At 41.0% G+C, this 17,038-nt stretch overlaps 1 protein-coding gene across 1 annotated transcript in view; it reads right to left on the reverse strand.

Moving 5' to 3' along the window:
• The window catches only part of SNX2 (sorting nexin 2), a 35,661-nt gene extending 19,260 nt beyond the window's left edge, over positions 1-16,401 (reverse strand). Inside the window, exons 1-2 of the mRNA XM_059833302.1 lie at positions 16,294-16,401; positions 7,029-7,146 (exon numbers count right to left, since the gene is read on the reverse strand). Coding sequence (XP_059689285.1) covers positions 7,029-7,146; positions 16,294-16,401 — 226 coding nt within the window. The remainder of the gene's footprint in view (positions 1-7,028; positions 7,147-16,293) is intronic.
• Positions 16,402-17,038: the final 637 nt, after the last annotated feature.

Here is a 17,038-nt window from a genome sequence, read left to right on the forward strand (position 1 = left end):
AAACAAACTTCAAGGTCACTATGCCTTTACCTGGTTTGAAGCAGATCCTAACTCTGGCTTGAGGCTGACAAAGTTTGCTGTCATCACTTTGTTTTGGAGTATATCACAGAATTGCTGAGCTTGGAAAGGACCTCTGCAGATCATCTAGTCTAACCCTTCTGCTCAAGCAGGGTCAGCTAGGGCAGGCTGCTCTGGACCACATCCAGATGGGTTTTGAGCATCTCCAAGGATGGAGAATCCACCTCCTCTTTGGACAACCTGTGCCAGTGCTTGACCACCCTCACCATTTAAAAAAAAAATTAAAAACAAACAAACTTTTTTTCTTATGTATTACCTGTATTTAAATTTGTGCGTGTTGCTTCTTGTCCTGTCAGTGGGCACCACTGCCAAGTCTGGCTCCCTCTTCTCCATTCTGTCCCCATTAGGTATTTATACACATTGTAGGATTCACTCCAAGTCTGCTCCTCTCCAGGCTCAACAGCCCCAGCTCTCTCAGTCTCTAATCATATGTCATACAGTTCATGCCCTTAATCATCTTCATGGCCCTGCACTGGACTCACTCCAGTCTGTCAATGTCTCTCTTGTATTGGGTAGCTCAGACCTGGACTCAGCACTCCAGGTGTGGCCTCGCTAGGGCTGAGCAGAGGGGAATGATCACTTCCTGAAACCTGCTGGCAATGCTCTTCCTAATTTCAAATTACAGATTTCGATAGTATTTTCAAACTAAACTTAAAAGCAAACACCTTTTTATATTCTCCATTTTTAATATGAAAAAAGATTATCTAAAAGCTTTCTTTGAATTGATTTATTTTCCTACCATTGATTTATTCTTACTGCTAGATCTTTCTGAATAATCCTGCTGATGCTTCCTGCCCTCAAATGCCACAGGAAGGATACTGAATCTTAAACCAATAAAGAACGTTAATTCAAAACCTCAGGTCACGTGGGAAGTCATGCTTTTGCAATGGGGGTAGTTGCAAAAAACCCTTTTAGATTGGTAGAACAACAACGTTTAAACACGGAAAAGAGGTAGTTCTCTCCTTTGGTGGCTAGCAGCATTCAACATATATGTTATACAAATGACTGTTTTACAGAAACATTTCTCAGAAAAAATTACATGTACATATGTAACATATTATGTTATATATACCATACAAAATATAAAAAAATTATAAAATAAAGCCATTCCACTTCAATTCTTCCTTTTTCTATCACCAGCTATGTTCCAGCACAGGTATCTGGGAAACAAACCATTAATCACCACTAAGTACTTCTCTGTACCTTCCAATTTTAGACAGGCTTATAAAACAAGTCATGAAACAATTCGAAGTACACAGATTTCTCACTTTCATCAGCTGAGAAAACATTTCTGTTACTGTAAAAGTACGACTTCAGGAAAAGAGTGTGAATTCAAGGCAATAAAGCAGTACTGCTATCAGATGAAACAGAAGCACATTCCTTCCCAGCACTCCTCTTTTTCAGACTTTTAGCCACACACCCATTAGTATCATGAACTGATCTAGGCTGTGTATCACATGAACTCCAACCAGGATTAGCACCCTTCTACTATTCTGCAGGTAGCTGAAGATACTGCTAAGCTGGTGCATTATTTCTGTAAAAGAGAAAGCAGCAGGAACAAGCAGATGGGAAGGGAAGGAGGTTTCCTTTCAGCAAGACCAGCAACATTAGACTTTGTCCACACCAGTATTTCTAAAGCTGTGCAACCCCAGGTTTGTTGGGCTTGAGCGGATTTTTAAAGTGCTGTCTACTAGCTCTCTTCTTTTATTTTCCTGGAGGAACTTACCCAGAGAAAATAGTATCCGTTTGTTTGATAGCAGCAGGTCAGTTCTTTTAGGAAGAAGAAAGGAGAATTTATGCCATCCTCCCTCTCCTCTTACCTCTCACCCCCAAGTTTGCATGCATCCCACACATTACGTAAATCTAGACGAGTGAAATGGAAAAGACAGTGGAAGGGGGTGAGGGGACAAAGCAGGACAGAGACAAGGATGTTGTACTTTTTGTTTAAAGCACAAGTATAAAAATATTCTGAAAGAAAAAGAAGTGTTAGTTCTATATAATAACAGCAGGCTCTTACGCTTTCTAGCTATTTTGTTGCCCTCAGAAAAGATTCTTCAAGTAGTACAGAAGCTGAATATCTATTTCTCAAGAAATAGATTTGTTCTGATGAACTCTGGCATTTATGCTTTTCACATACATTCTTTCACTTTGAGAAATCAGATTACATGGTCTAGATTAAAAAGTTTAATTGACAATTCTTCTCTTTGTTTTGTGGTGTGGGTTTTTTTTTTCCATGGAGAGATGAATTCAGCAGGTTTCGGAGTAGAAACTATGGCACTTTCAGAAACATTTGCTTGATTTATTGATTTTAGATTTTCCCCTGAAAACTTATGCATTAGGTTGTGGTTTTGTGGGGGTTTTGTTTTGTTTTAAATATTCTATATTAGTATTCGCATGAAAAATGAAATCTAGGTCTCTTGCTTTCCTGGGAAGTTCTCCAAACCATAAGCTCTTCTCGCATAGAGACAACTGTTCTGCCAAACTTTTAGGAGGAAAACATTGAGATCCAACATTCTTATCAGTTATGGCAGTTATCAGCACATATTAAGCACTACTACCAATCTAATGCTGTAAGACTTCTACACATAAATACCTACTTTACAATCCATAAACAGTCTTTGTTATGGATCACTGTCAAGATGCTTAGCCCCAAAAGAACACGAAAAACTTATCATCCTGCTGCAGAAGACAACTATTTATGCCTAATTAACATTCTACAGACAACTACACCAAGTTTCTATCAACGCTCAAGCATGGGGCTCAATCTCAGCATCAGACTGCTCTTCTTTCTTTACTTTTCACCAGCAGAATTTGTCAAACATCATCCTAAGATGCTGTTTGTACTTTCCAAAAAGTGCAAGTTTGCAACTCCTCTCTAGCAGCTCACTTCAGCTGAGTAAGTTATTTTTACTGGTCACACTTCTAAATGTCAGACCTCTAAAATTCTAAAACTGACATTGCTCAAGTGTCTAAATTGGCTTATTATCTTTGAAAGTTTACTCAGGTGATCACATAAACATGATAGTAAACTGACTGTGAGAATTACTACACCTAAGTCATAGTCCATGACCCTTACTGTTTTCCCAGAAGTACTAAGAATAATCTTAGTGAGAACAGGAATATTTTTAACAGAACAGTCAGCCACTAATAAGGCCACCTTCTGACTTGAAAACTCTAGGTTCACATGCTTTTGTGCATTTGTATTTTGCAGAAGAGACCTAGAACTGAACAACCAGCTTCTAAAAAGCAGCAAGGCCTCTGCACCGAACTCTTCCAATCAGACACACCACATGATAACAGCCTGACAGACACCATCAGCTAGAAAATTTTGCTGTTCAGCTGGGCTTAAAGTACATGTTTTGACTAGTCCACAGAATTAGCATCTCCTTTTCTGTATTAACTCCCAGGAAAAAACCTAAGACAAATCTATCACCACCTGAAGAAAAATAAAACAAAAACCCAACAAAAACAAACATCACCCCCTCCAATGCATTAAGTTTGCCCCAGGACACAATAGCTAGGTATTTGCATAAGATGATCCATTCCCAAACACCTTTTGGAGCTGAAAAAACAAAAGAACACCAAAAGTAATCTTTTACCAGACTAGGGGAGAGAAAAAATTGTAATTTTCCATTTTGCCAAAAATGGCGACAGAGCCTGCTTGTCATCTATGAGCACTAGAGGCAGAAGGCACAGACACTTATGTCCCACACAGGCAGTCCATGGCACGTTTCTGCAGCTGTATACAGACCTTCAGGCTGACATTTTGGAAGGCTAATTCAGTAGCCAGTTCTTCACTCTACAGTAGAAGCTTATGGACAGACATGTTTTAAGACACACCCCAAAGCTCAAGATACTGCTAATACTACCTGATTTTGAGTGCTGACGATTATGGTATCCACATGCAAGAGCTCTACAAGATAAGATAAAGTAATTCTTTCTTGGCCAAATCATCAAACACACTGACTTTTATTCTAAGGGTGAAAGTGCGTAAGTGGGTTTGTTTTCTTACAGAACCAAGAACCACAATACTAATGAATGCAGCAGCAAAATTTACTGATCTCCAATGACAGGTGGAAAACTCATTTTCTTCCACCTTTGAAACCCGGTTTTAATAGTTCGGCCAAAGCACTTACAAGTCACCAGAGACAAGGTAATGAATATCTAAAACATTTTATTGCATATACTATCCTGTAGCTGCTGCAGAAACACAATAGCAAAGAGGTTTTAAGTATAGTCAAAAAAGCCTAACCCCCCCCCAGATCCTGAACTGCATTAAACCAGTACAGGAATCATATGATTTGTTCTCCCTCACCTTTTTTTCTATTAGGTTGCATTATTAGATGGAAGAATGAAAAAAAATTATCAAGCCCACAATAGCTAGAGAGGCATACCATCACATTTTCTACAAATAAGCCTGCAAAACTAGAATTGTTTATGCCCTCAAAGAGTCAGAGTCTCTCCTTTCAGGAGCCATTCATAGGATTTCCTTGACCTGCATTTTCTGGTGTCCAATAATTCAATATGAATGAACAACATAAGTTAGAAAGCTGTGGAACCTTATTCTCTTCCTCTCCAGTTAAGCGTTCCGATAAGCTGTGTAAAGGTAGGTTTCTCTGGAATTTCAACATGTTGAAGAAAAGAAACCCAGTCACAATAACTTGTAAATTAAGTCCCGCTTTCACAGAAAGCCAAGCTTATGCAATCATGCTGGAAGCAAGAAAATAGACCTCTCATGTTGCCTTCTCACATTGTTTCTAGTCATTGCAAACCAGTATCAAAAAGTTAATCAGATGGATTAACATCATTGTCTAGCAAAACAGTCCCAAGAAAGAAAAAATGGTTATACTTGTGAGTGCACAGCACTGGAACACAAATTAGACATTGTTTTTGAGAACGCCCATGCTGACAGTGATAAGAAGGCAGAAGTTCATCACTAGGGTACAACTGTATTATGCAAACTTCCTGACTAGAACAGGACGCTGTGAAACATGTCATATTCTGCCTTAGGCTCCATAAATCACTCTTGTTCTTCCCTGTTTGAAAGTTTGTACTAGCCTCAGTCTGTATATAAACTGACCTTTTAAAGACCAGTCTTAGTTGTGTTAGACATGCAGTACATTAGGTATCTTCAGTTCACTGCTGCATGCATTTAAGAGAATGTCTTCCATAGCAAAACTCAAACTCATTAAATCAGTTCTGTGTGTTTTCCTCACAACATTCATTTCAGCTGAAACAATCTGGCTGCTAACATTTGTTCCTTCTGTCTGGTTCCCCTCAATATTTACTCCAGCCACCTTTTTTCTTAATATTATCCAAAGGAGAATTGGCTTTCCTAAAATATCTATGCCAGATGGCTCTATGGTTATAAAAAGCCAGCTTTATATACAAAAGCTAACCAAATTACTAGTACTAGAAAGCTTCGTTGCTAAAGCACTGCTGGTCTTTATAAGTCATAAGATCAGGTAACATCAATACAAAAGAAGTAGGATTACTCTCTATTCTTTATTCTCTCTTTCTCTTAAAACTCTCTCGGAGAGTTAATAAATCAGTCAATACCTTCTAACAGTGTCATGAGCAAATATAAGTTCAAATGTTTGCAAATATAAATTTAGTAACCCACATTAGGATAGTCGAAAACCAACACCGAAGTAGTGACTGATTAATGAAGCATTAGAAATGTGTTTTCTATTGACTGATTATTTATCAAAACTTTCACACATCTTTCTCCAAAACATGCAGGACTGTCAAGTAATAAAGACAGAATCATGCACTAGTGAAGTGATAGGACTAGTCCCACATGCCAGTTTGTTACCTTTTCTTAATAACCAAAGAGTCTTGTGAAAAAGGAAATACCCTCCAGCTTGCAATACAATCTAAATTATATGTCTTTGTAATTGGGAAAAAGACTGGGACAGCTTATGTATGGTTTTTAAGTAGAAAACTAGGATGTAACTTAAGTCATGTTTTTACACACAAACAGATTTGAATATTGTAAATTACATAATGATAAATACTGTTATCACTGTCAGCAGAACACATTACTAACCAGCTAACACTGCTACACTATGCACTGACAGCACACACCACTGAGAAAACTGTACTTAGTAAACAACTTAATTTATGCTACGAAGTCCCACGGGAAAAAAATCCATCATTGTCAAACTACTTAGGAAATTTAAATTAAACTTTTCTATTAAATAAGTTTCTCAAAGTGCCACTAATTCAATATATGCAAGAGCAATTAATAGTTAACGCTACAAAAATATGTAATATCAAGAGTGTCACAGAAGTGTTTACACCTGAGACAACACACGCAAATCGGGTGAAAAAATATTCCCAATTTTCATTTACCCAGAAAACTTTAACAAAACTCATCTAATCCTGAAAAGAAGTCATCACATATCACTTTGTTTTCACTACTAAGCAAGATTAAGTTTTGTACTTAGAGTTTGAAATGAAAGGCTACACTCCAAAAAACTTTTACAACAACATACAATCAACAGCAAGATGTGTGAACAATGGTAAAACAAACAACTTTGGGCAAAGAAGAATCTCAGCTGTTTTTCCTTTTTAGTATGTGACTTCTGAAAGTTCATAAACCTGATAACATACTGCAGAAGATCATAGGACTTCAATTAAATACATGACTGTAGAACTCAGGAAAGAATGCTGACAGCTAGAGGCTCTAATTCATTACTTAACAAATTTTCCAGGAAGCATACCTTCAACAGGTTAAGCAACAGTTAAGATTTGCTACAATACTAAATTGCGTAAAATTAAAATTGAAGTTTTCATTGCTGGGTTACTGCTTCATATCTCCTCACAGCCAAGAAAATGACCTTTTACAGCATAAATAGGTTTTAACTCTCCTTCCCAGAAAAGCACATTCCTTTCAGTCCAACAGCAAAAGAGTTTATACAGACACATTAGAAGAAAAGAGCAATTACCAGCAAAGAGGTCTTCTCTGTCATCATCTAGCATGATTTCTGCCGGCTTTGGACCATTGGAGTTTGTGCTGAGGTCTTCTGCAGGAAGACTTGCTGGCTCTGGAGATGAAGGACTTGACTGTTTAAAAAAAAGCAAAATAATTGGCAGAGAACCAGTTGCCACGTGTCAGTATATAAGAATTATTGCAACAAACATTCTTTCATTGCAAAGAAAAAAGGCAAGATGTACAGAAAGGAAACCCTGTCAGCTATTTCCATTTCCTACTCCTAGCATGGTAACAACGAACAAAGGATATAAACTAGTCAACAGCTCTTTTCATTTCTTTGACGGAGAGAAAAAAAAGTCACCTGTTTCCTCAAGTTTAATTAACATGAAACAAAAGCTGCTACAGAAATTCTAGAATAAGTTTATTAGTATTGATGAATGTAATTTGATTTTTAAGTTCCTTTTGGAAAGGCTTGTATTTAGATTTGGATTTGTACATAGAAAAAAATTAATAAACAAATCTCCAAGGGCTCTATACCAGTTTTTCTAAAACAGTGTGTTAATGCCATTCAAACAATTCAAGGCTGCCTGTAGCCATAAGATATTTTGGTATCTTTTCAACAGATTGAATTTGGGGATTATTGCCATAGAGGGTCACATTGTACTGACATGGAAGCTAGGCTTGCTATAGACACAGCTCTTTTAATTCACAGAAGACTAGAACTTGCCCTGTGAAAAAGAGAAATACTTGAAGACACTCAGTAAAATTAAAGCAATACTGAAGCTGGGCTACCAACTGTATAGCTTCCGCACAAAATAAATACATACCTAACTGAAGAGCAGTGCTTCAGTTAGAAAATCCTTGTTAAGTAAGTATTGACTACTGTTATTTCAATAGTTCTAGGAAATTTGCAAGACTCACTGCTCACAACTTCATCCAAGACAGCTAGCTAAGGAGTTTTCAACAACAGCATATTTATTCATGAAAACCTGCACTTTAAAAATTGTGTCACTACTTGCTTCCTAGTTTTTGCGTAGAGTTGTCATAATTCAAGTTCAGAACCAGAATTCAAAGCAGATAGTAAACATTTCAGGCTACACTTCAACAAACACCACAGGCTACAAAAGATTTTTAAAAGCCTGAAAAACACTGAAAAAAAAAGAAATCTCTCCAGGTTGTATCTTCACGTTTATAAATGTAGCAGAGGCAACAGTTCTAAGGGAGAGGCCTTCCTTATAGCTGGCTCTCCAAAAACAGTGGTCGTCCTGACATGGAATATGGCACTGCTGCTTTACTTCAAGTAGCACTGAGCAAGATCCTGGCCCCCACATCTATCCAGACTTCAGACACCTGAAATTCTGATACAGAGGAAGTAAGCAAGAAACAGTAAAAAACCTGCCAGACAAATCCAGACACAGTACAAAATGGTTTTTGAGAGGACATATGAACTCAAGACTCTCTCGACCTGGAAAGGTGTTAGCCCAGGGTTTACCCTGCTGAAGACAGAAAGAAGATAAAAGCAAATACGAGAATACCAGAAAATTTATATTCCTCTAAACCAGATTATGGTTGGAAGAAGGAACTGCTCCATTCCAATGACGGAAGAGCTTATATCCCCTTCCCTCTGCCAAAGGCTGCCGCTCTCTGAAAAGCCCACATATAATATGGGGAAACCAACAAACAAACCAAGGTGATGAGCAATGAAAGGAGCAGCCTCTCAAACTGCTTGTTGGATTTTGCCCTAGAGCCTGCAAAGAAAGTAAAAGCAGAAACATGCAGGAACTGTATGTAGGTAGTAGAGTTTATAACCTTATAAGCAACCAATCCACTAGTGACATGTATACTCCTCATCTCATACTAAACCAATGCCAAAATGATCCCACAGAAAGTAGAATGCTTTGGGGTAATAAAGGTGTATTTATTCCCTCTGTGAAGCATGATCCTTAAGATGTATCACAAGACTTGCAACTAATTTAGATGAAATGAACTAGGAAATTTAAGAAAACCTCAGCACTTAACATGCTTCATTATTCTACAAATGATAGTACAGCTAGTAGGTGTCACATGTAATAGTAAACAGTTTTAAGTGATCTGAGAACTCAGAAGTAGCATATTCTGGAAGAAAAAGTCTGTCCCTCTAGGTAGTGCTGCATGGAGCTGTGAGTTCAAGACCTTGTACTTCAGCTAAAACAGCAGAGCACAGAAATACTTGATTTCCCTGTGAGGTTCAAGCAGTTTAAAGTTTTATCAGCAAAAGCAGTTCTTCACGAAAACATTACAGATAGTCATTCTGAACCAGTTTTGCTGCTACTCAATTTTGAACAGTAACCCACTTACATTTTGACAGATCCGAGGTTTAGGACATAGCAGGGACCCCACACTATCACAGATGCAGCATGACATGTAGTTCATGCTTGTCAATTCACCTCCATGAAAAACAGCTGTAACATGGCCAGGCACGGGGAACAAAAACCTTCCTGATCACTTGTTCCACACAGCAGATGGCTTTCAGCTTTATCCCTTAATTGTGCTCTTGATTAATGAGTGGTGGAAAAAAGCCCTCAGAGAATACTCACACCTTCAAGCTATTCCCCCAGCCTATCTTCTCAGCTTTATCCGAGGTAGCTAGTTTGGTTACTGATGATTACTTTTGACTATACCTGGCTTCTAATCACAAAAAGAAACCCTACCAGACACAAGATTTGCCTTGAACACTTAAGCCTGATCAACATAGAGCATAATATGAAAAAACAAGTATTTATGTAAGGCAACAAGTTAACCAGAGGCCAATACAAAGCCTTTCCCACTTTGAAGAAGGAATAGAGTCTTCATAGGAATATCCATAAATACATGGAAAGATACCAAGTCCTGGTAGGATTATGGATCACTTTCTGTTACTGAGCTGGGAAAGATCCTGCCCTTGGCACTATTCAAGAAAGCCAAGAATTCTGCACTAGATACCAGGCTTCACAGCTGTAGTTAGCATTTCAATTACAAAGGGCTTTCTCCAAATTTCATATACCTCAGTTTCCACAAACTGCAAATGGAAAACACTCACAAAAGGAGAGGACTCAAACAAACAGACCATAGGGGAACCTCAGAAAGCTCAAGAACAAAGCTTATTCATGCAGCTGGTATAATTTGTGTACAAGACACAAAGTTTAGGAGTGACTCTTACCGGAAGATTTCCAGTGGAAACAGAAGTTCTACCTATATATTTATTTTATAAATATATAATGAATTTATATTCATTATAAATCTCAAGTTCTGTTTTTAATAATAGTTGATACTGAAGTATAGTTTTGTGGATGATTTACAGGTAAAATGTCTTTCCTTTAAAAAACCCTTTCAGCTGTGTACTGGTTTTGGCTGGGAAAGAGTTAATTTCCTTCATAATAGTTTGTATAGTTCATGGCTTGGATTTGTGAACAAAACAGTGTTTGATCACACAGGGATGTTTTAATTATTGCTGAACAGTGCTTACACACAGTGAAGGCCTTCTCTGTTTCTCACTGCTCTGCCAGTGAGTAGGCTGGGGATTGCACAAGAAGCTGGAAGGGACACACTCAGGACAGCTGACCCCAACTGACCAAAGGGATATCCCATACCAGGTAACACTATGCTCAGCAACAAAAGCTGGGGGGAAGAAGGAGGATGGGGATGATGTTTGGAGTGATGGTGTTAGTCTTCCCAAGTAACTATTACACGTGATACAGCCCTGCTTTCCTGGAGATGGCTGAACACCTGCCTGCTGGTGGGAGGGAGTGAATGAATCCCTTATTTTGATTTGCTTGTGTGCACAGCATTTGCTTTACTTATTAAACTGTCTTTAAGTTGACCCACAAGTTCTCACTTTTACCCTTCTAATTTTCTCCTCCTTCCTGCTGGGGGGAGTGAGCGGCTGTGTGGGGCTCAGCTGCCAGCTGGGGTTAAACCGCAACAAGCTGACAGCTGAATGAGGTATTTCCTGGCCTATTAATCTTTCAGTGGCTCTCTGAGATTTTTAAACAGCTGTCATTCTCAGACAAGATAAATTAAGGATAGGGTTAAATATCTTCACAAACAGTTGGGACTTTATATGAAGAAGACAATGTGTTGAAACTTCTTAAAAATGATCCATGGTCTGAACACTTATTGTAACTTTGAACACAGCATCATCTTGTTTTTAAGAGTTTTGCAACAAAGTTTAGTTTGTTATCTTCAAAACAAATTTAGTTCTTAGGGAACTATGAAAACCCAGAAACCCACAGTCCTGAATGTATCAGAAACTGGAGTCAATAATTCCTAATAATCTGATTATTTTACACAGTCAGTGGGTCAGATGGTGCTACTCAGCCTCTCAAAAAAAGGACTCACACACTCAAACAACTATTAATATACTAGGCTATTCCAGTTGCACGCTACTACAGGTGCAAGCTAAAAGGCAGTACCCCAACTTTCATCTTTTAGCTCTATGAAGTACAGCTGAAGTGGCAATTAAGATGGCTGTCAGAGGAGTTAGTAGTTAGCGCAGTGAAAATCTGAGTGTCAGACAAGAAATGGAAGATGAGACTAATAAAAAACCTCATGGCTCAGACACACATAGACAGCATGGCCGTTTAGTAGTTTTAAATTTACTTGATCCCAGTGATTCACGAAATTTCGCAAACATGTCCATTTCCTGAAAGGTTCATGCCTGTGAAATTTCTGAGTGACTCCAGAGCTGAAAGTGAGGTGAAGCATCCAACAACCAAGATACCCAATGGCCAAGACACTCAGGTATGCAGGACATGCAGGATGCTGCTCTACTTGTTTTCTAGAAAACAAGTTTCTGGTGAGAGGCCTACGAGCCTATTCCAATTTGCAATGACAATAACAAGTTCAATTTTCCCCTCTTTTATTGAGCATTACATTTGGTGGTAATAACTAAGTATTTTATAGCTTCGACTTATGAAGAAACAACAAGTTCTCACATTTGCTGTTGGCTGAAATTACAGCCCTAGATGTCTGGACATCCTCCCTTCTCTTAATAGTAGGGTGCTCCCCAAACCAGTTCAACTACTTGTCTGAACCCCTCCTAGCCTCCTTCAGTCAGAACACAGTAGGCTGACAACAGCTGACCATCATACTATTCTAGTTGTTCAAGTTAACCCAGCTCATTGCCTGAAATGGGGTTACAGAAGCTCACAAATCACAACATGGGCAGAAAGAATAGACTCAACTGTAGGAGAGTAACATTTTCAGCAGGAAGTAAGAGGATGCAAGCCATCACACTAGAATGAATGCCCACCTGCTTCCACTACAGCCTGGATTTAACACCAAGGAACAAGACACACATTTCCAGTAGAATTACACCAATTAATCTTGGATACAGACTTAGTTTTCTGCAAAGGTGTAGTACAGTGTTGAAGGACTTAGTATTTCCCTCTCAGATCTTCTAATGGGGTCTTTACTGCTTCCGCTATAATTGTCACTGTTAAATTCAACAGATATCATTGAAGATATCTGGACTTCTGTGCCTATCTAATGTTTTGCCTTCTGTGCAAAACCAAATGCATATTGCAGATCTTTGACATGAACTGATAAACTGGCAATGATGTTATATACACAGCCTGCCCTAAATGGCAGTCCTTGATAGATTACCACATCTACTCTTTACTCATTGTTTTCAAGTGCCTCTGTATATTCTTCCATTACAAAAAAAAAAAAAAACCCAAGAAAATAAATACCAGATAAAACGAGTAGGTGGCAGCTTACCTATGTGTTCACATGGCACCTGCTTTACAAAAGACAGAGACAAGCAATACAGAAATGAGTTAGAAGTTTACGGAAAATAAAGTAAGAAGTGGCACAACAGATAAACAAGGAAGGTGACAGAGAAACAGACTTAAGGCAAGGAGGAAGAAGGAGGACATGATGAAACGACAGTAACACTAAACATACCATTTTTCAGAAAATCTAACACACACTTTTTTCATGTATCTTCAAAAGTGATTTTCATACAGTTGTTTGTGGTCTCGCCCAACAGTGGCAGAGGACACAGACAGCAAATTAGCAATTTATTGATTACAAACTTGTAACAGGGGGATGATTCTTCTCATAATGCATAGTTAACTTCCAGAACTTCTTGTTGTGCATATCATGGACACCTTTCTTTTAAAAACTAAACAAAAAAACATGCACTTGAAAGTTTAGCAAGTAGATAAGTCCATGGAAGATTATTAATATTGTAATGCTACCTAGGGCTCAGGAAGTCCTTGAGCTACAAAAACCTGACAGCGGGGAGAGCACTGCAGGTGACTACCAGCACATACATATGATTAATCATCAGCAATACTCTTCACACGGCACCCATCATTGAGTATCATTGTAAATGAAAGCTTGGCTTAGACCATTTGTCTGATTCAGTCTGGCTGTTCTCATTGATGAAAGCAACTCTAGCAGCTACAGACCACTCGGTGACCACGAATTCAATGGAGGCAGTCCTTGAGACATTACAATATGGTTGGCACAATGAAAACCAAATTATCATTCCACTACTCTTAGGCACTGTGGATATCCGACAAGGAAACGAGAACCCCACCAGCTCAGACAAGCCGCTGCTTAGCCTGGTGCCTGGGGTTCATAGGTGCTGTCTGCTCACAGAAAGGGAAGCATTCTCATACTCTGTCACCCAGCAAGTTTTCAAGTCCTAGACTGTGCTCCCACCACACCCCCAAAATGCCAGGTGTTACAGCTCAGTCTTTTAATGTTTTACATTCTAGAATTACGAGGGTTTAATTCACGACATCAACTTTTAGTATGTGCACAAAGAAAGTTAAAGCTCCAGCTTCTTTTCTTCGCATCAGAGAATTCAACTTGAAATAAACAATATTCTCCATTCGATTATACAGACAAGCCACTGAAGTCAGTAAGACTTCCTATATTTAAATATTTCATACTTGCTGTTCATGATACGCATTAAATTTATATTTTGTCAGAAGAGACTTAGACGAGTTAGCATGTGTTTTCTAAACAGACTTTGTTAACATGCAAGCTCTTTGGAAGGCGTCCTAGAAATCTTACAGCTTCTCCACTGCACACCCAAATCATAGGTAAGAAAGGACCAGCATGCTTTTTGTGAGCTGCAAAGAGAATGAAAGCAAGAAAAAAATAGGAGGAGGGGGCTGAAATTAATTACCAAAAAGCAAATGGACAGCTCCAATATAAACCAGTTGGGGACCCTTTAAAAGTACCGTAGTCTTCATATAAGTTGGCTTTGGACCTCACTGTCCCTTGCTATGGTCTCTCCTCTGGCATCAGCAAACAAATACATGATCAACTACAAATAGCATGATGCTGTTTTGTTGTTACTATAGAACTTCCATTGACATTTAGAAACAGCTACTTCATGAATATTTACAGGATTAAAACACTCAAGACAGAAGTTTAATTAGGCCCACGGCATGAGATAATTGTTCTTCTCGGGACAAAGGTGCCCTATATACCTGAGTTAAACGCTCTACGTTCAAGCTAGTGAGAAGTTCCAAGTCAATTTTCATGATCTCTTCCTTCCAAATTTGCAGGAAAATTACAAGATTAAGGCTCTTCCCCAAATGCTGTAGCTGATTAGTCTTCAAAAAAAGCTTTGCTGGCAAAGCTTTTCAAAGCTTCTAAGCAACGAGGCTTCCCCTTTCTACTTTGCTATTTTCTTCCAAATAGACTGACTGTCTAGAAAAATAAAGCAGTACAATGGAACTGTTAGCCAAACCACCCAATACAAAGTGCATTTTTTGCCAGTTTTTTGCGGTCAGAGGAGCCTTCCATAACTATTTTTAATCATTAAGATGAGGACTTCTCATTGTAACTGTGATTTAGACACTAAATTTATTGTATCTCTTGCAGCTTTAATTCTAGACCATATGAGTAAAGATGTTATTTATGTTATACTGCAGCCTTTCTTAGCGCACAGAACTAGACTCCAGTAATACACACTGTATCACGCACAGGTGCACAGAAGTCTATTGATATAATTCTTGTCAACTGCAGGTTCACATCATTTGCTCTTCCTTCACAGAATTTTTCCACACATCTTTTTCTACCAATGCACAGATTATACATCTATAAAAAGGAAAAAACATAAAGTGACTTGGGAGAAGGCAAGTGACTTTAAAACACATGCAAGAGCCTCTTTGTATACTGGCCTTTTTTGTTAAGGGCAGGCAACAGCCAGAGTAAAACAAAGAAACATGCACTGATCCTATTACTGTAAAGGTCAGGGACAGGAAATTCTTCAGGAAAAGAGGAACAGGAACAATCCTCTTTTTAAATGGGCAACTGTGTACAGGAAAAACAAAGTTCTTCCAGAAGATACTGGCAAAACACACAGGTGAAACATGACGGCAACAACTCAGCAAGAAAAGCTCCCGCTGTAATGAATGAATACACAAGCATTTTTCGGAATGGGGGCCTATTTACGCATTCAGTTGTTTTGGTTTCTTTGTATTAGACTCCTGACATGGAAAGCAAGCACGGTTTAGAGATGTATTCACTACAAGTTTTCAGATCTTTCAGACTCTGACTTCTCTGAACAACCGCAGGTTTCGTAAGGCCTTGCACGCATGCCTCCTGCCTTCGGTCGCCCGCAACTGCCCCTCCTGCTGCGAGGCGAAGGGGCGAAGTGCCACCGGTGGCAGACGGCGCTGGGCAGGCAGGGACCCGCAGCCGCTCGGTGCCAGGACGCTCAGCCACTGCAGCCGAGCGTTGTGCCGGCTCCGGGGGAGGAAGGCTTAGCGAGGAGTAAGTTCCTACAAGTTTTTGCAAAGTGGCAGGGGGTGAAGCCTCGGAAGGAGGCCAAACAAAGAAAATGGGTTGTTATTAATCCACGCAAAGTCTAAGGGGGGGAGGACCCGCAAAACTGGCGTCGTGTGACGAGAAAAGGTGGAAATATTTATTACCCCGGCAGTACAAGAAGGGGGTAAGACAAGGGAAAGCGGCGACCTGGCATAGCAGTACTTAAAGAAAGAGTTTTCGGTTCCTCTCGGCAGGAAGAGACCTGAGGGGCAGGAACCACCGAGCCCCTGCGGGGTCGAGACCACTGGCCCGCCGGGAGGGAAGCGCTGAGGAGCCGCCGCTCCCGGAACAGAGGCAGGCGGCAGGGCCACAGCGGAGAGCCGGGCCGGTAAGAGCCGGCGGCCGAGCGGGGGGTCGGGGGCCCCGGTCAGGAGCGCGGCACCGGCGACCTGGCGGAGAGAGGAGGGCCCGGCGGGCGCTGGCCCGGCCGCAGGGGCCGGGGCCCGCGGTGGCGGGCGGGCTCTCACCTCCAGGGTGGACACGGTGCTGGTGAAGAGGTCCTCGCCGTCCTCCAGCTCCTCGAAGTCAGCGGCCCGCGCCTCCCCCAGTGGTGGGGGCTCCCTCTCCGCCGCCATCTTCCCCTCCAGCCCGGCCACCAGCCCTGGCCCCCCCACCCCCCGCGCTCACGTGACGACCGCACCGCCCCCTACCGCCACGTGACTGGAGGGGGCCGGGAGGCGGCGGGGCGCGCGCCCCGCCCCGCGCGCGCCTCCAAGTCTCCCGGTCGGGGCCAGGGCCGGGGCTTCCCGTTCCCGTTCCCATTTCCATTTCCCTTTCCCTTCCCGGGGCACCGGGGCAGGGTGGCGGGGCTAGCCGGGAGGCCGGGCCGCCGGCGCCGTGAAATAGTTCAATGAAGTCGGCCGCTGTCCGCGGAACCCCGCAATGTCTTCGTCCTATGAAGGCGGCGTCCACGCGTGTCTGTGTTCCAGGCGCGTGGAAAGCTGGCTGTCCCGGGGGTCTGCCTGCCTGCATCGGGGCGGCGTGGGTGCAGCCTTAGGTAGGCGTGAGCCTGCGTCTTGGATGTGACTGCTGGGAATGAAGCCGGGGAAAGCTCCCACGGGAGGAGAAGCTCCTTCCCCACCCCGTTCCTCACCCTGCCATTCCCAGCTTTTTCCCTCTGAAACTGCGGGGCGTTTTACGTTGTCTTCCTGGGGCGGGGAGTCAGCACGGCGGGTCTGGCACTTGCACCATTAACCTTCCACCACGGAGTTG

Source organism: Gavia stellata, chromosome Z (assembly GCF_030936135.1).
Source record: "Gavia stellata isolate bGavSte3 chromosome Z, bGavSte3.hap2, whole genome shotgun sequence".
Classification (NCBI taxonomy): Eukaryota; Metazoa; Chordata; class Aves; order Gaviiformes; family Gaviidae; genus Gavia; species Gavia stellata.